General features: G+C 38.2%; 1 protein-coding gene across 10 annotated transcripts in view; it reads right to left on the reverse strand.

The window, feature by feature from the left end:
* Window positions 1-27207, reverse strand: part of LOC123512171 — a 97618-nt gene that overhangs the window by 7923 nt on the left and 62488 nt on the right. For 6 of the 10 annotated variants that reach the window (XM_045268397.1, XM_045268395.1, XM_045268396.1 and 3 more), the window contains 2 exons: window positions 14494-16971; window positions 9705-9871 (listed from right to left, as the gene is read on the reverse strand). In XM_045268397.1, coding sequence (XP_045124332.1) covers window positions 9705-9871; window positions 14494-16928 — 2602 coding nt within the window. In that variant the 5' untranslated portion in view covers window positions 16929-16971. Of the gene's footprint in view, window positions 1-9704; window positions 9872-14473; window positions 16972-27207 lie in introns of those variants that run through there. The other 4 variants (XR_006677037.1, XM_045268399.1, XR_006677038.1 and 1 more) reach the window with 3 other exon arrangements.

A 27207-nucleotide genomic window follows, 5' to 3' on the forward strand; every position in this document is an offset into this window, starting at 1 on the left:
AGATCAGGATGAGACAGTGTGTGAAGGATATTGGAAAATACAATTTTTCACATAGAACTGTGGAAAAGTGGAATGCATTGAATAATGAAGTTGTTACAACACATAATGTGCATAACTTTAAGGAAAAGTTGGATAAATGGAAACATGGAGACAGGACACTATGAGCTCCACTCAAACCCTGTACAATACAACTAGGTAAATACACACACACACACACACACACACACACACACACACACACACACACATATGCCAGACGAAAACCAACGGTTTATAGAAACCTCTATTTGTTTAAGGAAACTGACTGAATATACTATGGTTAAGGATTTCTAGGGTTTCTAGAATGAATGAGGTAATATGAGAAGGCTTCTTAATGTAGAGAGAGAATTAAGATATATGAAGGAGGTGATGTCCAGTCTCATGGACAAACATGACCGACTGCTAACAGAAAACACAGCTCTGAAATTGAGAGTAGCTGAATGTGAAAATGTCAGTGGAATAAGCCAGGAATTGAAAGAGGAGATTTTGGAAATAAGGAATCAAAATGACGCTCTAAAAACCCCATACCAGAATTATGAAAGCTCTTTAAAGAGCTTGCAGGATAAAGTGCAGGACAGACAAGGCAAAAGGTGGTCTAGGTGATAACAAATTGAGAGAACTAAGAAATGAATGGAAAACAGGAGCAAGAAGAAGAAAAAGTCAAATTTTCAGAAGTGGTAAAGAGACAAATTCAGGAGAACACAAAAGTCGCTGTAATAGAGGTTATCGATGAAAAGGAAAGTATGGTGTGAGATGCAGTGGACAAGAAAAAAGCTTTGTGATTTATGGGATGAGAGATAAGAAAAATCCAAATAAATTCACAAGAGAACGTGAAGAAAGGGAAATGGCCAAAACTGTTATCAAACGAGTACAAGACAGCACACAAGAGTTTGACCAGGAGGTGGAGGAAGTGATTAGACTGGGAAGGTACAGTGAAGGGGTTAAGAGACCAATGAAGGTGAAAATTAGATGTCAAGTGGCTGTAGAGGAAATTATGGCTAGAAAAGGGAAGCTAGCAGATGATGTCGATCATAAGGAAATATGGAAAAAAAAGATATGAACTTAGATGAAAGGGAAAGGGAGAAAGTGCTAAGAAGAGAAGCTAAGGAAAAAAAAATGAGAAAACAGAGATAGAGAAAAAGAATTTTTACTGGAGGGTTCTGGATATGAGACTAAAGAAGTGGTATCTAAGGAAAAAAGATGAGGTCGTGGAGGAGGCAATAAATTAAGAGTGACTTATACTAACATAGATGGTTTGTTATCAAGCATATTGGAAGTTCGGGACTATTTGAAATAGAAAAAGCCAGATGTAATGTGTATTGTTGAAACAAAACTGAAGAATGAGATACATGTCAACTTTAAAGAGGAAGGATATAATACCTGGAGGAGGGACAGGAAGGATAAAGGGGGAGGAGGAGTGCTAATAATGGTTCGTGATAACATTTGTGTGGAGGATGTGCAATATGGAGAGGACAAAGTGGAAGTATTGGGAGTAACAATCACAACAGAAGATTTGAAGAAGAGAAAAATTATAATTACATATGTTCCACCAAAGACAAATACATGGGGATCAGAAGAGCATAAAGATATGCAAAGAGAGACGATAAAGTATCTGGATAACATGATAAGAGATAGAAGAATACTCTTGGTTGGAGACTTCAACTGTAAAAAAATAAACTGGGGAGAGATGGAAGTAATGGACAATGCTGGGCAGTGAAGTGAGAAAGTGTTACAGATGACTATGGTTAATACAATGGACCAGTGGGTAGAAGAGTCAACAAGATACAGGGGGAAAGAGGAACTGTCGTTACTTGACCTAGTCTTCACAAAAAAACTGGAGTCCCCTTCAATCATACAATACCTTAGTCTAATGGAGAAAAGTGATCATGTGACATTAGAGATGCAAATGCAGGAGGAAGATGAGATAAGATACAGAGAGGACTATAAAGGAGAGAGATTGAATTATGCAAGAGCAGATTTTGAAAAACTAAGGAGTTATTTTGCTGATATTGAGTAGAGTAATATTATGAGCAGGAAGACTATACTAGAGAAATATGACATTCTTACAAGAATACAATGAAGGAGTAAAAAAGTTTGTTCCTGTTTATAGAGTTCAGAAAAAAATACATGCTTGTTACAATGCTAGATGTATACAAGCAAAAAAAGACAAAGGACAAAGCATGGAAGAAACTTTTAAAGCAGGGAAATGACTATAATAGTCACCAGTACAAAGATACTAGAAATGAATATATTAGAGTAACGAGAGAGAGGAAGAAAGAAAGTTTGAGAAGGATATAGTGGATAAAAGCAAGGATGAACCCAAACTTTTCTATAAGTTTATAAACGGCAAAACAAAGAATAAGGAAACAATTGAAAAATAATTAAAGAAGGAAAGACATACCAAACAGGGAAAGAAATGTGTGAAATAATGAATGAGAGCTTCAAAACGGTTTTCACTGAAGAAGATGACTTCACAGAACCTAACAGGACATTGAATTGCTTAGGATTACAGGAAATTGCATTTCATAAAGAGGATATTGGAAGACTACTGGACAAGTTGGAAGTCAGTAAAGCAATGGGGCCAGATGGTGTATCAGGCTGGGTGTTAAAAGAATGTAAAGAGCAATTACTGGAGCCAATTTGGGAAATAATTAAAAGTTCAATAAATGAAGGGAAAGTTCCACTAGAGTGGAAGAGAGCCAACGTAATACCGATATTTAAAGGAGGAAAGGCAACTGAACCACTAAATTACAGACCAGTGTCACTTACAAGTGCCGTAGGGAAGTTATGTGAAATAATTATCAAAGAAAAATGGATTAAATTTCTAGAAGAGGAGCAAGTCATATCGAACAGACAGTTTGGGTTCAGGACATGGCAGTCATGTGTATCAAACTTATTACGCTTCTACTCCAGGGTTATTGCAGGACTGGAAAGCAGAGATGGATTGATAGACACAGTATAGCTGGACATTTAAAAGGCATTTGATAAAGTCCCTTACGGAAGACTTCTTTGGAAACTAGAGAACATAGGAGGAATGCATGGAACCTTGCTCGAATGGACAAAAGATTATTTGACAGATAAAGAAATGAGAACTGTGATCAGAGATACATACTCGTCTTGGAGTAAAGTAACTAGCGGGGTGCCACAAGGGTCAGTGTTAGCCCCCATTATGTTTCAAGTTTATGTAAACGAAATTCACATATAGGTAAACAGCTATATGAATTTATTTGCTGATGATGCAAAGTTGCTAAGAGTTATCAAAACCAGAGAGGACTGTATACTGCTATAGGAAAATTTAAATAAGATCTATGAATGGAGCAAAAAAGTGGAAATTGGAGTTTAATGCCAAGAAATGTCACATAATGGAACTAGGAAAGAGTAAGAGAAGACCAGTATGGAACTATTTGATGGGAGAGGAGCAAATAACGAAGACTAAAGAGGAAAAAGATCTTGGAGTGATCATACAAGAAAATCTGAGCCCTGATAAACACATAAACAAGATATTTGGACTATCATATAGGATGTTGACTAATATAAGAGTGGCATTTTATTACATGGATAAAGATATGATGAAAAAAATCATTACAAGCATGATACGCCCAAGGCTGAAATATGCAGCAGTCGTATGGTCTCCGAGCTCTAAAAAAGATATAAGAAAACTGGAAAGGATACAGAAGATTGCTACAAAGATGATGCCGGAATTAAAGGACCTCACATATGAAGAACGACTGAAGGAAATGGGACTGCCAATCTAGATATAAGAGAACGCAGGGACCTAATAACAATGTATAAGATAGTAAATGATATTGAAAAAATAGACAAAGGAGACCTGGTGCTGTTGGCGGAAGAGGACGGAAGGACAAGAGGACACGAAAAGAAGATCAGGATGAGGCAGTGTGTGAAGGATGGTGGAAAATACAGTTTTCCACACAGAACGGTGGAAAAATGAAATGCATTGGGTAATGGAATTGTTGCAGCACATAGCGTGCATAACTTTAAAGAAAAAATTGATAAATGGAGATATGGAGACAGGACACTATGAACCCCGCTCGAATCCTGTACAATACAACTAGGTAAATACACACACATAGAGTTGCTGCCTACATTTCAAATTCTTCAAATGCCATTTATAGATCAACCAAAGCGGAGAAGCTTCTGGCATCTCGTTTTTACTAAGTGGTAAGATTTTTTTTTCATGCAAGAGGGAAACCAGCTGAGGACAACAAAAGATAATACAAAAAGGCTCACTTAAAATGATAGTCCTCTTAAAGATTGGTGAAGAATTAGCCAAAATTCATGGACAAATGGTTTGAAACTTTCCTTTTAAAGGAAGTCAAGTCGTAGGAAGACAGAATTACAGTAGCAGGCAGGGAGTTCCAGAGTTTACCAGAGAAATGTATGAATGATTGAGAGTAGTGGTTAACTCTTTTTTCAGAGAGTTGGACAAAATAGGGATGAAAGGAAGCCTTGTGGAACGAGACCACAGGAGGAGGGGAGGCATGCAGTTAGCAAGATCAGTAGAACAATTAGCATGAAAATAGTGATAAAAAATGGAAAGAGATGCAACATTTCCGCGATGAGAAAGAGGCTGAAGATAGTCAATCAGAGGAGGGGAGTTGATGAGATGAAAAGTTTTTGATTCCACCCTATCTAATAAAGCTGTATGAGGGGAACCGCCCTTAACATGCGAAGAGTACTCCATACAAGGACGGATAAGGCTCTTGTACAGAGTTAGCAGTTGGAGGGTTGAGAAATACTGCCGGAGGCTACTAGGTTTTCTGACTTTTCTCTGTCCCAATCAGAAATCTTAGAGAGACCAGAAGCCAGGCGTTCTGTGGCGTTCCTGCGTGATCTATTGAATTTCTGAAGGGTTGGTCGTCTCTGAAAGGACGTGGAAAGATGTAGGCTGGTATCATCAGCGTAGGAATGCACAGGGCAAGAAGTATGGTTAACAAGGGCATTAATGAATAATAGAAAGAGAGTGGGTGATAGGACGGAACCTTGAGGAACACTGTTCATAGATTTAGGAGAACAGTGTCTACCGTAGAATAGAACGGTCGGAAAGGAAACTTGAGATAAAGTTGCTGAGACAAGGATAGAAACTGTAGGAGGCCAGTTTTGAAATAAAAGCTTTGTGCCAAACTTTATCAAAAGCTTTTGATATGTAACGCGACAGCAAAAGTTTCACCGAAATCTCTAAAAAAAGATAACCAAGACTCAGTAAGGAATGCCAGAAGATCACCAGTAGAGCGACCTTGATGGAAGCCATACTGGCGATCAAATAGAAGATTGTGAAGTGACAGATTTTTTTTTTTTATACCATGTGGGCTTTTCACAGGAACTTATGGGCTAAAGGGGATAGTACTTATTAAGGGTACCTCCTATTTCAAAGAACTGGAAAGTTGAGTGAGGAAGAATACACTCAGACCGTAGACAGGATTCGAAGTGTGCTTGAGAGATGGACCTCAAAGCAGCAGGATCACTGTAAGAATCTTCCTATTGAGGACAGACTCATAACATTTGACAAGCAAAGAGATTAAAGCTATAGGATGGTAGTTAGAGGGATTAGAACGGTCACCCTTTTAAGGAACAGGCTGAATGTAGGCAAACTTTCAGCAAGAAGGAAAGGTAGAAGGCAATAAGCATAGTTGACAGAGTTTGGTAAAGCAAGGTGCAATCACGGAAGCACAGTTTTTGAGAACAATAGGAAGGAATTCTACAGCAAAAAAGTTTACGCAAATCTTAGTGGTAGCTGCCACTCTCCGATGACTGCTTCCCTCTGTGCAGGGTGTTGTTGGAGATGAGGATTGAATACTTGTGATGATTTGATTTGATCGCAAGCATAATCGTCACCAGAGGAAGACATCTTGTTGAGTAGTTGCTTGTTTACATTCACTTTCGCCAACCACTGGCAGCCAGCCGATACTTCTCAGTCGCTACGTGTGAATGTGTTCCGACTAGATGGACTCAGTCGATACTTCTAGCAACTTGCAATTTCAGTTGCATACTGACACGTGTGAACCCGCCTTTAGCATAGAACACACACACACACACGTGGTGCAGGAGGAGGGAAAAGACCTAGTACAAGAAATAGAGGACTTCCATAGAATTGGAAAGTTCACAAGAGAAGGTATGAGGCCAATAAGAATCAAACTTAAGTCACAAAAGGATGTAGATGAATTGGTGGAGAAGTCATGGAGGCTAGCCCAGCAGGAAACAACAAGGAAGATTTGGTTGAGAAGAGATCTCGGTGAAAAGGAAAGAGAAATGTTAAATGAGTTGAGAAAGGAGGCTTTGAAAAAAATGAAGAGAGGACAGAAGAGGAGAAGAAAGAGTTTTCTGGAGAATCTTGGATATGAGACTGAGGAAGTGGTTCATAACCCAGAAAAGTACAGCAAGAAAGGACTAAAGAAACTTACATATGAGCGAAATGTAATGTATTCCAACATAAATGGAGTGATATCGGGATTTTAGAACTCAACGATTACTTGAGGGACAAGAACCCAGATATTGTGGGTCTTACTGAAACAAAACTGAGAGAGGGAGAAGACCTGATGATGGTTGGAGAAGGAAATATAACGTTTGGAAAAGAAATAGAGTAGGTAAGATGGGAGGAGGAGTGATGTTGCTGGTTAAAAAGATATAAAGGTGGATCAAGTGAAAAAGGTATGGGAAAGGCAGAAGTGCTAAAGATCAGAGCAGAAACTAATGAAGGAAAAAGAGGCACTACATAGTGGTGTACGTACCACCTAAGACAAATGCATGGTCAGTACAGGAATATGAAGAAATGATAAGTGATACAGGAACATGTCTGGAAGAAATGTTGGGTGGCTGTGAACGAACTATAATGATGGGAGATTTTAATTGTAAAGAGGTGTGTTGGGAGGACTGGTCAATGGAAGGATCAGAGACAACATGGGAAATACACTATTGACACTGGCAATGGAAAATGTGTTAACTCAGTGGGTCAAAGAAGATACTAGGTTTGGAGGAGAGGGAGCATCGTCAAGACTGGACTTGGTCTTTAGTACAGAGCCAATGGTCATTGAGGAGATGAGGGTGGAGTGCCCTTTAGCAAAGAGTGATCATGCAGTTTTGGAGTTCAAGGTGATAGACGAAGAGAAATCTAGAAGAAATGAAGAATATAAAGTGGGAAGATGGAATTATGCCAAGACAGATTTTGGAAACCTAAAGAAATTCTTTCAAGAGACAAATTGGATGAAATTCAAGAGTGCTAAGGAGCAAATGAAAAGTGGAAGGAATTTATAAAAATATACAAAGAAGGTGAGAAAAATTTGTACCAATAAGACAACATAGAGAAGTTGGAAAGCAGGACTGGTTTAACGATAGATGTGAAAAGGCTAGAACAAGAAAAGAGGATGCATGGAAGAGGTGGAGAAGGAAAAGACGGATTAAGCAGTGGGAAAGTTACAAAAGAGCAAGAAATGAATATGTGTTGATTAGAAGAGAAGAAAGAAAGAAACAAGAAAAGGATATAATTGATAAATGTAAAGACCAACCAAGGCTTTTTACAGACATGTGAACAACAACATCAAAAATAGAAAGTATTGAAAGTTTAGAAGTAAATGGAGTATGCAGTGAAGATCCCAGGAAATGGCAGAGGCTATGAATGGATGCTTTCGGAAGGTATTCACAAAGGAGACTGCTTTTGACAAACCACTGGTAATGGAACAGAAAGGGATTATGAAGGAGTTTCAAGTAACTGTGGAGGAGATCAAGAACATGATGGGGAGTTTAGAAGTGAGAAAAGCTGTGGGACCTGATGGGGTATCAGGATGGATTTTAAGAGAATGCAGGGAGCAATTGGCAGAAAAAGTTTGTGAAGTAATTGATGCCTCATTAAGGGAAGGTGTAGTGCCCCAAGACTGGAAAAGAGCTAACATTGTCCCAATCTATAAATCAGGTAACAAGAGAGACCCATTGAACTATAGACCAGTGTCACTTACAAGTGTGGTAGCTAAGATGTGTGAGAGGGTGGTGAAGACTAGATGGACAGACTTCTTGGAGAAAAATGACATACTTTGTGAGTGTCAATTTGGTTTTAGGAAAGGGCGTTCATGCACGACAAACCTGATATGTTACTATTCGAGGGTGATAGATGTAATACAGGAAAGAGATGGTTGGGCTGATGGAATATATCTGGATTTAAAAAAGGCCTTTGATAAGGTACCACACCAGAGACTGATCTGGAAACTTGAAATGGTAGGAGGAGTGCATGGCAGTTTACTAAAATGGATGGAAGACTTTTGGTAGGAAGAGAAATGAGAACAATAATTAAGGACAGACCATCAGAATGGGGATTGGTGGAGAGTGGAGTTCCACAGGGATCAGTGTTGGCACCAGTAATGTTCGCAGTCTACATAAATGACATGGTGGATGGGGTGTCCAGTTATGTGAGCCTATTTGCAGACGATGCAAAATTGTTAAGAAAAGTGAGATGTGACAAAGATTGCGAACTACTCCAGGAAGACTTGGACAGAATATGGAAATGGAGCTGTACATGGCAAATGGAGTTCAACACGACAAAATGCAAGAAAATAGAGTTTGGCAAGAGTGAAAGAAGAATCAGGAGTATGTACAAGATAGGAAATGAAGACATAAAACCAGTCATGAAGAAAAAGACCTTGGGGTGACAATTACCAATGACCTATCGCCAGAGAGACATATAAACAAAATAATTGGAGAAGTATTGAACTTATTGAGGAACATAAGAGTGGCGTTCGTATATCTAGATGAAGAAATGATGAAGAAAATAATTACTGCAATGATAAGACCGAGGCTTGAATATGCAACAATACAGTGGGCTCGAACTTAAAGAAACACATAAGGAAACTAGAGAAAGTACAGAGGGCTGCAACAAAATGGTGCCTGACTTAAGAGATTTGACTTATGAAGACAGACTGAAAAGAATGCAACTTCCAACCCTGGAAAACAGAAGAGAAAGGGAGACCTGATAGCAATATACAGAGTGATGATTGGCATGGAAAAATGGATAGGGAAGATCTGTGTATGTGGAATGGAAGAATGTCGAGAGGGCATGGGAAAAAACTAAAATGGCCACTTATAGGAGAGATGTGAAAAATATAGCTTCCCTCATAGAAGGGTGGAAGCATGGAATAGTTTAGACGTGGAAGTGGTCAACGCAAGGAATATTCATGATTTTAAGAAAAAGCTGGACATTAATAGATATGGAGCGGGACAACACGAGCATAGCTCTTTTCCGTATGTTACAATTAGGTAAATACAATTAGGTAAATACACACACACACACACACACACACACACACACACACACACACACACACACACACACACACACACACACACAGATAGTACACACTCATCACAAATGGGAACATGTTCTATATGTGGCAGGAAAATGGGAATGTTATTGTGTGCTAGCCCCTGTTCCTTGGAGGAAAGTGCCCTGTTCAACTATAGAGCAAGTAGGAGGGATATGAAAGATTGTAGCCTGTGTGTGTGTGTGTGTGTGGTCTCAGTCATACTGAAAATGGTCATGAGCTCTGAGAAATTGGGAAAGCTGGCTGGGGTGAAGCAGAGACCGTGGTGAATTACACCCAAAAAACATTATGAAAAAAAAAATTAGTAAGTTCGTCATGTAAATAAGAAAGTTAAAAACTCACTGAGGTTGGACAACTGCAGAAGAGAGGGGCGGACTTGTAAGAGAGTTGGCAGAAGGCTACTGCAGTGATCATTCCCTGTAATAACCAAGGACAGTTCTTTCAAGTTTCTGGGGAGCAGTGTCAGATGCTCAGCATCCAGATTGCCTTTGAAATTCTCTAGATTGTTCCTGGAATAATAAAACTTGGCTATATTCATAGACTCATAATGAAAAAAAAATTATAAAATGTCACATAGACTAGGAAACACACTAATGATGAATCTCTTTTTTCTCTCTCACACACACACACACACAAAAAAAAGGCTCCGTGGAGGCGGGCGTGCCTCCTTCAGAGCAGATCTAACTAACACTCCAAGAAGCAATGTGGAGTGAGAATAGTTATTGCTATTGAGGGGCAACCAGAGCGAGTGAAGAGTGTACAGAGTGAAGAGCCTGGTGGCGTGTATATGGGAGTGATGGAGGTGTGAGAATATCCAAAGACAGAGCGGGAACCACACAAAGGAGACATGAGCATCCCACCATAAACGTAGCTACCAGGCCTGGAGTGACAAAATGCTAGGAAGAGTAAAAAAAAAAATGGATAGAGGTAAGAAATAAATTACCAAATTCAAAATATGTTGATGAGGAGGAGCAAAGCCGAAAGTGGAGTCAAAGCATGAGTCCATCTTCAACAGGGCAACATTGCAAGGTAGATTGGTAATGTTGGAGAAGAGATTTGAGGAGTTGGTGAAGGAATTAAAAGTTCAGAGGAGTGAGGAGGAGCAGGATAGAGAATTCCAAGGCTTTGAAGGAAAGAGTTAAGAGACTGGAGGAAAATGAAAAACGATTGGTGGATGAGAATGCACACTTGAGAGTGGAGGTTGAAAAATACAAGAGACGGTTGGAGGAGAAAATGGAGAGTAGTAAAGGAGAAAGATGACTTTAAGGAAATGATTAGTGAGCAGAATGAAAGGTTTGAAAGGAATGGGAACTGAAGAAAACACAATGGACTGAGTCGAGGGAAGCAGAGATGGTTGGATTACAAGAAATAATTAAAGATCAGTTGAAGGAAGACAAAAAGAAAGGTCAAGGAACTGGTTAATGTAATGAAGAATAAGGAAACATTGATAAGGAAATAGCAGAAAAGAAGAAGAGTGTGTTAATATTTGGGATGAAAGAACAAAATATAACATATAAGCCTAAGAGAATTAAGGAAGAATTAAAAACGGTAAGAGATCTGTTCAAAAATCTAAATGATGATGAAAAAAAGACCTACAAGAAGAAGTGGAAGAGATCCATAGACTGGGTCCGTATAAGGAGGAGTGAGCAGACCGATTAAAGTAGTACTGAAGTCACAACAATCTGGAGGATATCCTATATAGAACATCAAAGTTAAGAGAGATAGAAGGTTGTAAAGAGGTGTTTGTGAGAAAGAATAGAAATGAGGAAAGAGGAGAAGATATAAGGAATTGGTGGAAGAGGCGAGAAGGAAAAATGATGAGCGGTCTGAGGAGGAAAGAGAAAAGTTTTTTTGGAGAGTTATAGGAGAGAGAGTCAGAAAGTGGTATGTGGAAAGAAGGAATACGGAGGAACCCCTAGAGGGAGCAGTGGGTGGACCGTAATGTATACTAATATAGATGGGATACTGTCAAGTAGATTAGAATTGCAAGACTATAAAATTATGATAGTGGAGAAGCCTGATATAGTGTGTTTGACTGAGACAAAATTGCATGAAAAAACAAAGATAAATTTGGATAATAAATATAATATATGGAGAAAGGATAGAGAGAGTAAAGGTGGAGGAGGAGTTATGATTATGACGAAGAAAGAAATAAATGTGGATAAGGTTTGGTATGGGAAGAACAATGCAGAAGTGATAAGCATAAGGATAAAGAGTGATGGAAAAGAATTAATAATCATGGTGACCTATGTACCTCCTAAAACAAATTCTTGGACATTAAGGGGAATACAACAATATGATCAAGGATACTTTACAGAGTTTGGAAAGTGTATTATCTGGAAAAAGAAAGGTGATACTAGAAGGAGATTTTAATTGTAAGGAGGTGGATTGGGAAAATCTAGTAAGTGGTGTTGGAGAGGAAGCATGGGGGAGAGAGATTTCTTAATCTAATGATGGAAAATATGATGGAACAGAGGGTGAAGGAAAATACTAGATATAGAGGAGATGATGAACCGGCTAGACTGGATTTGGTGTTAACAAGAGGTACCTATGTGGAGATATACAATACAAGTGTCCTTTGAGAAAGAGTGATCATGTGGTTATGGAAATGCAGATAGCAACAACACAGCGAAGGAAGGAGAGACATACAGGAGTGGTAGATTGAATTATAGAAAGATGGACACAGAAAGTTTGAAAAATTATTTCAGAATATTAGATTGGGAGGAGATGTTACAAATCAGAGAAGTGCAAAAGAAATATGAGATTTTTATGAAATATTATAAAGAAGGAGTTATGAAATTTGTACCAAAGTATAAACCGAGAGAGGAAGGAAGAAAGGATTGGTTTAATGCAACTTGTGTTAAGGCTAAGGAAAAGAGAGATGTGGCTTGGAAAAGATGGAAAAGAGCAGGAATATACTAAATAAGGAGAATTATAGAGTGGCGAGAAATGAGTATGTGAGGGTAAGGAGGAGGAAGAAAGAAAATTTGAAAAGATATTGTAGACAAGAGTAAGGAACATCCAAAATTGTTTTACAGGTTCATAAATGGTAAACTTAAAAAGAGAGTCCATTGAAAGATTAAAAGGAGAGCAAGGGATAGTAGATGACCCTAAGAATATAGTGGAATTGCTAAATAATAGGTTTCAGCAAGTATTTACTGAAGAAACAATGTTTGTAAAGCCTCAGAATGTACAAGGAAATGTGCACATGGATGACATTAAGATACCTAAAAGGAGTTATATAAAATGTTGGAGGAACTTAAAGATGATAAAGCGATGGGACCAGATGAAGTTTCAGGAAAATTATTGAAGGAGTGTAGAGAAGAATTGATTGATCCATTATATGATATTATAAGGTGTTCATTAGAAACAGGGGAAGTACCAGTAGAATGGAAGAGAGCTGAAGTGGTGCCCATTTATAAGGGAGGCAGTAAGGAAGAGCCTCTTAACTATAGACCTGTGTCTCTAACAAGTGTGGTCGGTAAGATTTGTGAGAGGGTGATAAAGAAATATTGGATACGGTTCCTGGAGGATCATAAGTTATTATCGGATCATCAATTTGGCTTCAGGGAAGGGAGGTCATGTGTAACAAATCTACTGAGCTTTTATTCAAGAGAGAGAGGGATGGATGAACTGTGTATATTTGGATTTAAAGAAAGCTTTTGACAAGGTACCTCACATGAGACTGTTATGGAAATTAGAGATTTATGGAGGACTGAAAGGAAAAGTGTTAAAGTGGATGGAAAACTACTTGAGATGGAGGGAGATGAGAACGGTAATAAGGGATGCAAAGTCGGACTGGTTGGTGGTGGAGAGGCTCAGTGCTGGCACCAATACTTTTCCTTGTATATATTAATGACATGCCAGAGGGAGTAAACAGTTATATTAATTTGTTTGCAGATGATGCAAAGTTGTGTAGGTGTGTGAAGAGTGAAGAAGATTGTGAAATTTTACAGGCAGACCTGGATAAGATTTGGGAGTGGAGCAAGAGGTGGCAAATGGAATTTAATCTGAGCAAAAGTCATGTGATGGAGATGGGGAAGAGTGGAAGACGGCCAAGAGAGTCATATAAGATGGGTGAAGAAGTAGTGTTGAAAAAGGTGGAAAAGGAAAAGGATTTGGGAGTGATAATACAAGACCATGGGCAGTTTGAGGCTCATATTGATAAGATGTTTGGAGAAACGTATAATTTGATAAAAATATTGGATTAGCCTTCCATTATATGGATAAAGATATGATGAAGAAATTAATTAGTACGGTAATTAGACCAAGATTGGAATATGCTGGAGTGGTTTGGTCCCCTTATAAAAAGAAGCATATAAGGAAGTTGGAGAGATTGCAGAGAATGGCAACAAAAATGGTTCCGGAATTGGCAGAAATGACCTATGAGGAGAGATTAAAAGAAATGAATTTGCTTACCTTGGAACAAAGAAGAGAAAGAGGAGATTTAATACAGGTTTATAAACTGTTGAACGAACTGGATGAAGTGGATAATGAGCAAATGATGTTGAGAGAAGAAAACTTAAATAGAACTACAAGATCACATAGTAAAAAGATAGCCAAGGGAATATGCTTGAAGGATGTGAAGAAATATAGTTTCCCACAAAGATGTGTGGAGGTGTGGAATGGTTTGAGTGAGGAGGTGGTGTCAGCGAGGAGTGTGCATAGTTTTAAAGGAAAGGTGGATGTGTGTAGATATGGAGACGGGGCCACACGAGTATGATACCCAGGCCCTGTAAAATTACAACTAGGTGAATAGGTGAATACACACACACACACACACACACACACACACACACACACACTTTAGACGTGGAAGTGGTCAACGCAAGGAATATTCATGATTTTAAGAAAAAGCTGGACATTAATAGATATGGAGACGGGACAACACGAGCATAGCTCTTTTCCCGTATGTTACAATTAGGTAAATACAATTAGGTAAATACACACACACATTAAAACCAATGTGAAAAATTATCAGTTACAACATGTCTTTTTATACTTCATAACATGAATCGTGTGTGTGTGTGTGTGTGTGTGTGTGTGTGTGTTAATATCATTATGTACATTTGTTTGAAATGATAACAATAATATAAGAATATTTTACAGACATAGTATGGTCGTAACTTGCATTGGTGCTAGTTGCTGCAGCAGGTAGTTGGAAGTACCAGCTGTGTTGGGATGAGTGAAGTGGTGCCACAGATGCACGAGTTTGTGTTGAGCAATGGCGTTCCGTAAGTTAACATCTGACGACCTCTCTAATGTTATCATGACAGTACACGGAAAGATGTGTGGAAGGAGAGAAAGGGCGGCTTGCGCTGTACTGTCCGTTATTTCTATTATTTCTTTATAATCAGAACTGTTTTTGTTATCAAAGCGATCTTTGATATGAAACACTATACGTTGCAGTGTGGCGTCATGAGGCACCATGTCTGCTAAAACTGACAACCATTCGCTGCTATACTTAATGCCTGACTCTTTTATAAGGTCTACTGCTTCCTCCAGAACCATAGTTTTATTTGGAAGGCTGAGCTGATTCAGTTGCCATAAAAGGTGGCAAAGCATGTTTCTAAGTGGCTCAAAACCCCTTTCATGTCCAGTCATGTTATTTTGAAGAATGCACCTTATGTCCCCTTTTTTGTATGCATGTGATTGTTCAATAATGTGTTGCGCTGCAAAAAACTCCTGGAAACCTTTGTGTGGGATAAAGTATTCTTCTTTCAGCACCCCGTAAGCCGTCTTTCGCCGCATTGAGTAAAATGCAGGTATCACCTCACTTCTAGGCAAGTCTTGGATGTTGCAGCATGAACTCAATAGCTCTTCATCATCTCCTGTTAGATAAATCCGATTCTCAAGGAGTCCTTTTAGTGCCACTTTATACACTACCTTCAACACGGTATCTACTTTCTTCTGGATGATGAATTTGCTTTCAGACAATGTAAGGCATAATCGATGTAGCAACTTCTCTTTGCACCACATGTGAATGAAATTGTATAGCTGGGACTGAGTTAGATTAGCGGTAACAAGTGTTGGATCATAATAAAAAACAGCTGCGAGAAAAAGTAAGTTAAGAGGAAGCCGGAAAAGCTCCATCCAACCAATTTCTTTCATAATTTGTTTCAGATAGGAAATGCCTTCTTCCCTTTTCTTGAGATGGTCAGTATCATCGGATACATCTCCGGCTAGCCACTCGTAATGTTTCAGAACAAAATGAGTCCTCTCTTCATGGGAAATGCCAAATAATCTCACTTTGGAAGTTTGGTAGTTTTTAGGTGTTTTACACTTGAAGCCCAGAACACTGTCAGGCCGTGATGTACACATGAAAGTAAAGTTACCACATTCTTTTCCCTCGCTTAAAATATTTTTCACGAGTTTGTCTGATATTTCATTCATTTCATCTAACCCATCAACAAGAAACAGGACTTTGCATTTTTTTAAGAGTGGTACGAGGTAGCTTCCATACTTAATATAAGAGGAAGGTAAGACTTGCTTCAGCAACTCATCAAGCGTGGATATATTCTCTTCTCGACATACGACCCGCAAGAGAAGATCATAGTGATCAAGTCCCTTCATACAGCGATCACCTTCATCTATGAGCCACTCAGACACAATGAAGGTAATTAAGGTGGTCTTGCCACTCCCAGCGTCACCTTCAACAAGCAGGATTTGTGGACATGAAAGCGGTGACCGAGCTTTCGTAATCTCTAAAATCGTTAAATAATCAACATGGTTAATGTCTTTTTCTCTAAGCAGTCCATCATTTCCTTCGTTAACCACATCAATTCTCGAAAACAAAGTTTGAACGTCAACTTTGTTGTTTTCGTGTCCACTCAGAAAATGGAGAGGGTCAATGTATTTAGCATGATTGAGATGGTTTTGAAGCTCATTATTAGTTTCCTTCTTGAAATTTGGCAGTTCAGCGTTCGCTGCTCTTTGCTGTACTTCCTTCCTGGTATCACTAATAGCTTTCAGCACCTCATCCTTTTTACTTGTGATCTCGTCTTCATTTCTCTCATATCTGATTCTCGTAGCTTCTAATGTTTCCATGAGCAGTTCTGTTAGTGTTTCTACTTCTTCATTGAATTTTTCATCATTAAGAATCTTTGGGACTTTTTTATGAACAACATTATTACGTTTCTTTTTTATCTTCGATATGAAATATTCCATCTCACTACTCGGAGTTGACCATTTCTTGTCCTCATCAGATACATTCTCACAGGCATATCTTATTATTTTGTAAAGGAGGCTGATGTCACAATTGCTGCACGATGGATCATTCTCCAGTTGTTCTAATTCTGTTGTATTAAAGAGATTTCTCAGTAGCCCGTTACGTATCTCGTCTAATGGTTTTGAATCACGAGATTTTTCTTTCATTTTTTTCATAGCTCTTATGTTGAAGTTGACTGTAGATTCTTGTGAAAGATTCTTTAAGTACTTTTCGAGGGAAACGGTGGATGATTTTCTGTCCATCCCGCATCTCGTGATGTACGTTAGCACTGTCTCGCCGGTTGTCTCGAAGATGTCCCTGTATTCCTTGAAGAACCATTCTTTGTGTGTGGACGCCATGGTGCATTCTTCACCATAGCTTGTTGATGAAGTTGTGTTGTATCTGCAATAGATAATTTTCCATCAGTATTAATTTGTTATTGCCATTGAATATAAAATTTCTTTTGACATCATGAAACCAACTTATCAATCACATTTAAGTATTGTTACTGCAAATCTTACAATTTCATTTCTCTATATATTTACTATTATTGCTTTGACCGAATTCCTCCTCTTGCCTCCACAAGACACACGCACGAGTTATGACAATGTAATGAAAGAGTGTGCCGATATGAAGAAGGAAAATGAAGTACTGAAAGAGGAAGTTAAGCTAATTAAAGTGAATTGCGACAAATGTGGAGAGTCTTTAGGAAAAGTAATGGAGAAGCAGGCTGAATGGAAAAAAAGTCAGGAAGTGGAAAGAAAGGAGGTAAATTACAAAGTTGCAAGTCTGGAAAAGGAAATCAAAGAGTCTGGGGAGAAAACTTTGGGCCTTGCTGAAATTATAGATCAACAGATCATAGAAGAGAAGATTGCTGAGAAAGTGGTGAAGGTTATTAAGTCAAATGAGACATTGGTGAGGGAAACTGTAGACAAAAGAGATGTGTGGTGATATTTGGTGTGGAGGAGGATAAGACACCGAGTAAAATGGAGAGAGAAAAACATAAAAAGGTGATAAATAATATCATTAATGTGGTGCAGGAGGAGGAAAAGACCTAGTACAAGAAATAGAGGACTTCCATAGAATTGGAAAGTTCACAGGAGAAGGTATGAGGCCAATAAGAATCAAACTTAAGTCACAAAAGGATGTAGATGAATTGGTGGAGAAGTCATGGAGGCTAGCCCAGCAGGAAACAACAAGGAAGATTTGGTTGAGAAGAGATCTCGGTGAAAAGGAAAGAGAAATGTTAAATGAGTTGAGAAAGGAGGCTTTGAAAAAAATGAAGAGAGGACAGAAGAGGAGAAGAAAGAGTTTTTCTGGAGAATCTTGGATATGAGACTGAGGAAGTGGTTCATAACCCAGAAAAGTACAGCAAGAAAGGACTAAAGAAACTTACGTATGAGCGGAATGTAATGTATTCCAACATAAATGGAGTGATATCGGGATTTTAGAACTCAACGATTACTTGAGGGACAAGAACCCAGATATTGTGGGTCTTACTGAAACAAAACTGAGAGAGGAGAAGACCTGATGATGGTTGGAGAAGGAAATATAATGTTTGGAAAAGAAATAGAGTAGGTAAGATGGGAGGAGGAGTGATGTTGCTGGTTAAAAAGATATAAAGGTGGATCAAGTGAAAGAAGGTATGGGAAAGGCAGAAGTGCTAAAGATCAGAGCAGAAACTAATGAAGGAAAAAGAGGCACTACATAGTGGTGTACGTACCACCTAAGACAAATGCATGGTCAGTACAGGAATATGAAGAAATGATAAGTGATACAGGAACATGTCTGGAAGAAATGTTGGGTGGCTGTGAACGAACTATAATGATGGGAGATTTTAATTGTAAAGAGGTGTGTTGGGAGGACTGGTCAATGGAAGGATCAGAGACAACATGGGAAATACACTATTGACACTGGCAATGGAAAATGTGTTAACTCAGTGGGTCAAAGAAGATACTAGGTTTGGAGGAGAGGGAGCATCGTCAAGACTGGACTTGGTCTTTAGTACAGAGCCAATGGTCATTGAGGAGATGAGGGTGGAGTGCCCTTTAGCAAAGAGTGATCATGCAGTTTTGGAGTTCAAGGTGATAGATGAAGAGAAATCTAGAAGAAATGAAGAATATAAAGTGGGAAGATGGAATTATGCCAAGACAGATTTTGGAAACCTAAAGAAATTCTTTCAAGAGACAAATTGGATGAAATTCAAGAGTGCTAAGGAGCAAATGAAAAGTGGAAGGAATTTATAAAAATATACAAAGAAGGTGAGAAAAATTTGTACCAATAAGACAACATAGAGAAGTTGGAAAGCAGGACTGGTTTAACGATAGATGTGAAAAGGCTAGAACAAGAAAAGAGGATGCATGGAAGAGGTGGAGAAGGAAAAGACGGATTAAGCAGTGGGAAAGTTACAAAAGAGCAAGAAATGAATATGTGTTGATTAGAAGAGAAGAAAGAAAGAAACAAGAAAAGGATATAATTGATAAATGTAAAGACCAACCAAGGCTTTTTACAGACATGTGAACAACAACATCAAAAATAGAGAAAGTATTGAAAGTTTAGAAGTAAATGGAGTATGCAGTGAAGATCCCAGGAAATGGCAGAGGCTATGAATGGATGCTTTCGGAAGGTATTCACAAAGGAGACTGCTTTTGACAAACCACTGGTAATGGAACAGAAAGGGATTATGAAGGAGTTTCAAGTAACTGTGGAGGAGATCAAGAATATGATGGGGAGTTTAGAAGTGAGAAAAGCTGTGGGACCTGATGGGGTATCAGGATGGATTTTAAGAGAATGCAGGAGCAACTGGCAGAAAAAGTTTGTGAAGTAATTGATGCCTCATTAAGGGAAGGTGTAGTGCCCCAAGACTGGAAAAGAGCTAACATTGTCCCAATCTATAAATCAGGTAACAAGAGAGACCCATTGAACTATAGACCAGTGTCACTTACAAGTGTGGTAGCTAAGATGTGTGAGAGGGTGGTGAAGAATAGATGGACAGACTTCTTGGAGAAAAATGACATACTTTGTGAGTGTCAATTTGGTTTTAGAAAAGGGCGTTCATGCACGACAAACCTGATATGTTACTATTCGAGGGTGATAGATGTAATACAGGAAAGAGATGGTTGGGCTGATGGAATATATCTGGATTTAAAAAAGGCCTTTGATAAGGTACCACACCGGAGACTGATCTGGAAACTTGAAATGGTAGGAGGAGTGCATGGCAGTTTACTAAAATGGATGGAAGACTTTTGGTAGGAAGAGAAATGAGAACAATAATTAAGGACAGACCATCAGAATGGGGCTTGGTGGAGAGTGGAGTTCCACAGGGATCAGTGTTGGCACCAGTAATGTTCGCGGTCTACATAAATGACATGGTGGATGGGGTGTCCAGTTATGTGAGCCTATTTGCAGACGATGCAAAATTGTTAAGAAAAGTGAGATGTGACAAAGATTGCGAACTACTCCAGGAAGACTTGGACAGAATATGGAAATGGAGCTGTACATGGCAAATGGAGTTCAACACGACAAAATGCAAGAAAATAGAGTTTGGCAAGAGTGAAAGAAGAATCAGGAGTATGTACAAGATAGGAAATGAAGACATAAAACCAGTCATGAAGAAAAAGACCTTGGGGTGACAATTACCAATGACCTATCGCCAGAGAGACATATAAACAAAATAATTGGAGAAGTATTGAACTTATTGAGGAACATAAGAGTGGCGTTCGTATATTTAGATGAAGAAATGATGAAGAAAATAATTACTGCAATGATAAGACCGAGGCTTGAATATGCAACAATACAGTGGGCTCGAACTTAAAGAAACACATAAGGAAACTAGAGAAAGTACAGAGGGCTGCAACAAAATGGTGCCTGACTTAAGAGATTTGACTTATGAAGACAGACTGAAAAGAATGCAACTTCCGACCCTGGAAAACAGAAGAGAAAGGGAGACCTGATAGCAATATACAGAGTGATGATTGGCATGGAAAAAATGGATAGGGAAGATCTGTGTATGTGGAATGAAAGAATGTCGAGAGGGCATGGGAAAAACTAAAATGGCCACTTATAGGAGAGATGTGAAAAAATATAGCTTCCCTCATAGAAGGGTGGAAGCATGGAATAGTTTAGACGTGGAAGTGGTCAACGCAAGGAATATTCATGATTTTAAGAAAAAGCTGGACATTAATAGATATGGAGACGGGACAACACGAACATAGCTCTTTTCCCGTATGTTACAATTAGGTAAATACAATTAGGTAAATACACACACACACACACACACACACACACACAAGATGTGGATACTAAAACGCACCATAGTCTATTTGTATGCTGCTTTACTTCGTTCAAAATTAGAGTTAATTTCTATAACAACGTGTATAACCTGCATTCATTATCACAACTAATTTGTGTGGAACTCTGTCTATCAACTAGACACAACCTTCCAGGCAACTGTCCCTCTTCTTCAATGCGATTCAGCTATCTTCTTTCTTCTACCTACACTGAATATCTTCGGTCTACCCACTACTTAAAATATAAACTGGAAACTTCATGTATCTATCTCTAGCTAAAAACAACTTCCATGAAGTTAGGCGGTCTGAGTCGTCTCCGATTTTATTTTTTATCAATTAATCTATTTTTAATTAATTATTATTTTTTTTTTTTTCACCACAGCCGCTTGATCTGCACAGGGACCTTATCCTCCTATGTATGGAGTACTCATCACATGTATGGGGCATCCACTCTCACAGTTTTATTAGAAAGGGTGGAATCAAAAGCTTTCCGTCTTATCAACTTCTCTCCCCCGACTGACTGTCTTCAGTCTTTCTCATCGCCGCAATGTTGCATCTTTTGCTACCCTCTATCGTTACTTCCATGCCAACTGATCTTCTGATCTTGCTAACTACGTGCCTTCCCTCCTCCCACTGCCTCACTGCACAAGACTTTCTTTTTCTTTCTCATTCCTACTCTGTACTCTCAGTCATTCATCCCTTTCTCTGGTAAACTATGAAATTGCTTGTTTCTGTATTTCCATTTACCTATGAACTGAACTTATTTAAGAGAGAGGTTTCAGTCATTTAAGTCTTTCGGCCCTGTTCTGGAACTGGCATCTCAGGGCCTTATTGTTTAATCACTCTTGTTGCCTTTGGCCAGTATTTCTTTCTTACATTAAAAAAAAAAAAAAAATCTTGATACATGTAATGATATTAGATACAGCTACTGGTAGTGGCTCATAATGTTACTGTACACACTATTAGAGACTAATTTAAAGTTTGGGATTTGAAAATAGAAATCCATATGCATTTCTCATAAAATGCAGTTCTGGATAATGGATATTAACTTTTGCGGATGCATGGTGGGTGCGGATTTCTTTTACCACCATATATATATATATATATATATATATATATATATATATATATATATATATATATATATATATATATATATATATATATATATATATTTTGAAAAGTGGCTCAACGTATCTCTTCTCTTCTTGCAATCATCAAAAATTTTCATTTACACTTAGATGTTTTAATCTTATCTTATTATTTCATTAATTTCTTTTTGAATAGTGATTTATATAAGCAATATCTCTTCTCAACCTAATTAACATATTTTTCAAGTTCACTTGCCTCCATGGAGGTTATATTGAAGGAGACGCTGCGTGCCTATCCCACTGTACAAAAAATGTGAAGCCATTGGGTAGAGCTTATGAGGCTGTGGCGGAGCTTACGATCGCAACTTAACATCCAAAACATTGCCCTCTCTCGTGTTATGCAATGGGAAATTGCCGCTTTCTTTTTCATTACTACAGGGAAACTAAGAAAGAACTGATGGTTTAACTTCTGTAAACCACATTATAGTTTCCTAGATATGCCATGTAGACCTATTTTTAATGGTGTTAATGCGAAATAGCTACAATACTGAAAGAAATAAAGCAAGACCTTTCCGGGAGATTTTATGGCAAAAAGATTACTTTTTTTTTCGTTTGATGAATGACAAGGAACAAATAATGAAGTAAAATTTCAGTGACATGCTTTTCCAATGCACAGTGACATGAAATCACACATCATTCTAAATGAAATCTATAAAGAGAGAGAGAGAGAGAGAGAGAGAGAGAGAGAGAGAGAGAGAGAGAGAGAATTAATTAGTGTATATCTCTTAGAGAGAGAGAGAGAGAGAGAGAGAGAGAGAGAGAGAGAGAGAGAGAGAGAGAGAGAGAGAGAGAGAGAGAGAGAGAGAGAGTATTCCTTTATATGTATTTCTAAGAGAGAGAGAGAGAGAGAGAGAGAGAGAGAGAGAGAGAGAGAGAGAGAGAGAGAGAGAATTAATTAGTGTATATCTCTTAGAGAGAGAGAGAGAGAGAGAGAGAGAGAGAGAGAGAGAGAGAGAGAGAGAGAGAGAGAGAGAGAGAGAGTATTCCTTTATATGTATTTTAAAGAGAGAGAGAGAGAGAGAGAGAGAGAGAGAGAGAGAGAGAGAGAGAGAGAGAGAGAGAGAGAGAGAGAGAATATTAATTAATGTATAGAGAGAGAGAGAGAGAGAGAGAGAGAGAGTATTCCTTTATATGTATTTCTTAAAGAGAGAGAGAGAGAGAGAGAGAGAGAGAGAGAGAGAGAGAGAGAGAGAGAGAGAGAGAGAGAGAGAGAGAGAGAGAGAGAGAGAGAGAGAGAGAGAGAGAGAGAGAGAGAGAGAGAGAGAGAGAGAATATTAATTAATGTATATTTCAGAGAGAGAGAGAGAGAGAGAGAGAATATTAATTAATGTATATCTCTAGAGAGAGAGAGAGAGAGAGAGAGAGAGAGAGAGAGAGAGAGAGAGAGAGAGAGAGAGAGAGAGAGAGAGAGAGAGAGAGAGAGAGAGAGAGAGAGAGAGAGAGAGAGAGAGAGAGAGAGTATTTTGACGAGTTAAGTAATTGCTATACCAAGAAAAATCAACTTTCACGCCAACTTTCACTTGATATGTACAGTTTATTTATCCAGCATTTAAATGTACATGTATATGTACATGTTTACATCTATACATGCACATGTACATTGACATGTGTTCATGACCTTGTTCAGTCATACATTTGCCCCAAAGACAGCATCCCTTGCCCTGCCCCCCAAGTCTATTAAAGCTTGAAAACACTGTAGTATCTCATTTGTATGTATGATTTACCGTCTAAATCTTCATGGCACAGTATGCCACGACAATTGCGAGTCTTTTAAGGTCACATATATGGTAGGCAGCCTCTAAACATGGACATAAGACGGAAAATAAGGACCGTGACTCGGCCGTTCCCATGTATTTTCAATGAGTGGTCGGCAGTGCTTTGAGTGTAAAAGAAGTAGGTGCAGCAGCGGACCAATAGCGCGCTGGTTTCACTTTTGTGACCCCCATGCCGCCTTCTTATAATCTAACCTCCTTGCTTGCCTCACATCTTTACTTAGCCCTACCTGTTGATATTTTTCACTTCACTGATCGAAGCAGGTATGTAAATTCCAGCAGACATTTTCTTAATGTCAGTGTTAAAATCAATCTTTCAATAAGTGATACTTACACTAAGTGGTAATTAATAATAAAAAAATATATAGACTATAGAAAGGAGATGAAGATAACATATTGTAATATGAGAGTTGACTATTAAAAGAGTTGATAAAGTTTTCTTCAAGAGTCAAGAGTTATGTGCTGTGTACTGTAGGCAGGTAGGAGGAGGTTAGATGTCTCCTCTATAGTTTATGATTGTTATAAAATGTTCCACACGTAAAACCGGACTCAGCTCTCTGGCTTTGCTCATCTTAGTCACCTATCTCATCTATGTCGTTGCAAAGGTGAGTTCACAAATGTTTCGTACTGTTACCTAGATATTTACTATTTACAACAACTTGTTTTGTTAATGTTTACTGTCAGCCCTTGTCAGTGGCGCATGACACGACTGCATATTGTGGTAGTATTCTCGCTCACTACTTCACATCCATTTTTTTTCCGCCCTCTCAACTATTACTGACTTGTATCGATGCTTTTGAAAAATCAACAGTCAGGCTAGATTTGATTAGGTTTGCGTAGTTTTAGGGTTAGGTTAGCTTAGATTAAGTTTGTTTTGAATGGCCATATTTGGCAAAGGAAAGAGAAAGACAGCTCTTATAAATATTTACCGAAACATCCGTAGATTTAGGGAAATTCTTCAAATATGTAGGGAAATTTCCATAGAATTTTCAAAAAGCCATATATCACTCCTATATGTCTCACCATCCCAAAATCCCCGATTCTCCAAAGGCCCCCAAGCTTGTTGGTGGGGTTTGGGGGGTGATGGCAGAGATAGGGGATATTGTATTAAACTAAAAATATACCGTGAAAATTATGAAAGGCTGTGAAGGAAGATAATGTAGAAGGATTGTATTGAGATCCTACTGGTAGCCATGTGGAAAATGTGAGCTTGAAAGGGACCAAGGGCGCATGCTTATTTAGATTGAAGTGGACAGAGTAGCTGTAAGGGATAAATACGTATTTTATGATGCAGATTTTGAGTCTAGCCTTAGTTTTATTGTTGCATAAAAGATTCTGATAACAATGAAGTTCCAAATTTTAAGTAAAAATTTTGAGGGTGTAAATTATTTACATCTGCTTACTTTTCAAAAAGCAATGTTTTCTTCTGTTCTTTTAGTGATTTCCTCACTTCCTACATACTAATTACCTTTAGTTCTCATTGCAGTCTTTCTGAATTCCACAACACTGCATTTCTTTGCATTAAACTTCTTGTTCCATCTCAACTACCTTTCATTTCTCCTAATTAAGTCTTGATTCAATGCATCAGGGTCCTCTTTATTTGTTACTTTTCTCATCTTGGCATCATCAGCAAAGAGACTCGTGCTGCTTATCACCCCATCTGTCATGTTGTTTATGTATATTCAAAACATAATTGGTGCTAGTACCAAGCCTTTTGGGATTCCACTTACATTATTACCAACCTCTATTTTGACTTATTGGTTCTGACTACTGTACTTATTTCTCTGTCAGTCATAAAGGCAGTCATCTATTTAAATATCGATCCTCCCAGTTCTTCTATATTTTCCAGTTTTCATATTAACATGAAGTAAGGTATCTTATCAAAAGCATTTTTTAGGTCCAAGTATATGCAGTGAGCCCATCCATCTCTCTCTTGCACTATATTCATCACTGTGTGTGTATTTGCTTAATTGTATTTACCTAATTGTATGTTACAGGGTTTGAGCAGGGCTCATAATGAACTGTCTCCATATCTATATTTATCCAACTTTTCCTTAAATTTGTGCACACTTTCTCTTGTTACAGTCTCTTCACTCAATCCATTCCAGATGTCTACCATCCTATGTGGAAAACTGAACTTAATGTCCCTCAGACACTGACTTTTCATGTTCTTGGAATGTCCTCTCATTTGTCTCTCTCCGTCCTCTGTCAGTGATATTAGGTCTTGTCTATCTATCTTTTCCTTACGATTTACTAACTTAAACATCATTATTAGGTCTCCTCTTTCTCGTCTATCTTTCAAAGTTGGTAGTTCCATTTCCTTCAGTCTTTCTTCATAGGGAAGATTCTTTATTTCTAGGGCCATATTTGTAACAGTCCTGTGGATTCTTTCTTGTTTCTTGATGTCTTTCTGCCTATATGGTGACCACACCACTGTTCCATATTCTAATCTAGGTCTTATCACAGTGGTTATGATCTTTTTCATTGTACTCTTATCCATGTAATTGAACACCACCTGATGTTAGTTAGTGTCTTGTATTTTGAAGTAAATACATAATCTATTTGTGTCTTTCTGGAGTTAGGATGTCTTGTATAATCACTCCCAAGTCTTTCTCTTCACTCCTTTTCATTATAATCTCTTCTCCCATTTTATATTCCCACATAGCTAGGACTTCTATTACTTTTACCCATTTCCATGAGCTACATGGCATTTCATGGTATTAAATTCTAATTTCTATTTTGGCTCCATTTCCAGATTTTGTCAATTTCTTTCTGCAGTTTTATACAATCACCAATGTTCCTTATTACTCTCAAAAGTTTCACATCATCTGCAAACAATTTATGTAGCTACTCAAACTCTCTTGTGTATTGTTAACATACACTTGGAACATAATTAGTGCCAGCACCGAACCCTGTGTTCCAGTTTGATGGGGTGTCTCTTATCATTGTCTTCACTTCCCTATCTATTAAGAAGTCTGTCATCCAATTTAAGATATTTCCCTTTATTCTTCCCATGTGTTCTATTTTTCATAGGGGTCTTCTATGTGGTACTCTGTCAAAAGCCTTCTTAATATCTAGATACACTTTGTCAACCCATCCATCTCTCCCTTGTACCTCATCTATTACTCTTGTATAAAAGCTTAGTAAGTTTGCTGTGCATGATCTTCCTTTTCTGAAACAAAATTGGTAGTTATTACTTATTTCATTTCCCTCCAGATATTCTAACCATTTATCTTTAATAACAATTTCACAGATCTTTTCCACAATGCTAGTTAGTGACACTGGTCTGTAATTTAGTGGCTTGGTCCATTTTCCTCCTTTGTATATTGGGACTATATTTGTTCTTTTCCATTTCTTTGGTAGCTGCCTTCCTTTCCATTAGAGCAGTGGTTCCCAAACTATCTTACCTGACGCCCCCTTCTTCCT

The sequence above is a fragment of the Portunus trituberculatus genome, chromosome 33, assembly GCF_017591435.1.
Source record: "Portunus trituberculatus isolate SZX2019 chromosome 33, ASM1759143v1, whole genome shotgun sequence".
Classification (NCBI taxonomy): Eukaryota; Metazoa; Arthropoda; class Malacostraca; order Decapoda; family Portunidae; genus Portunus; species Portunus trituberculatus.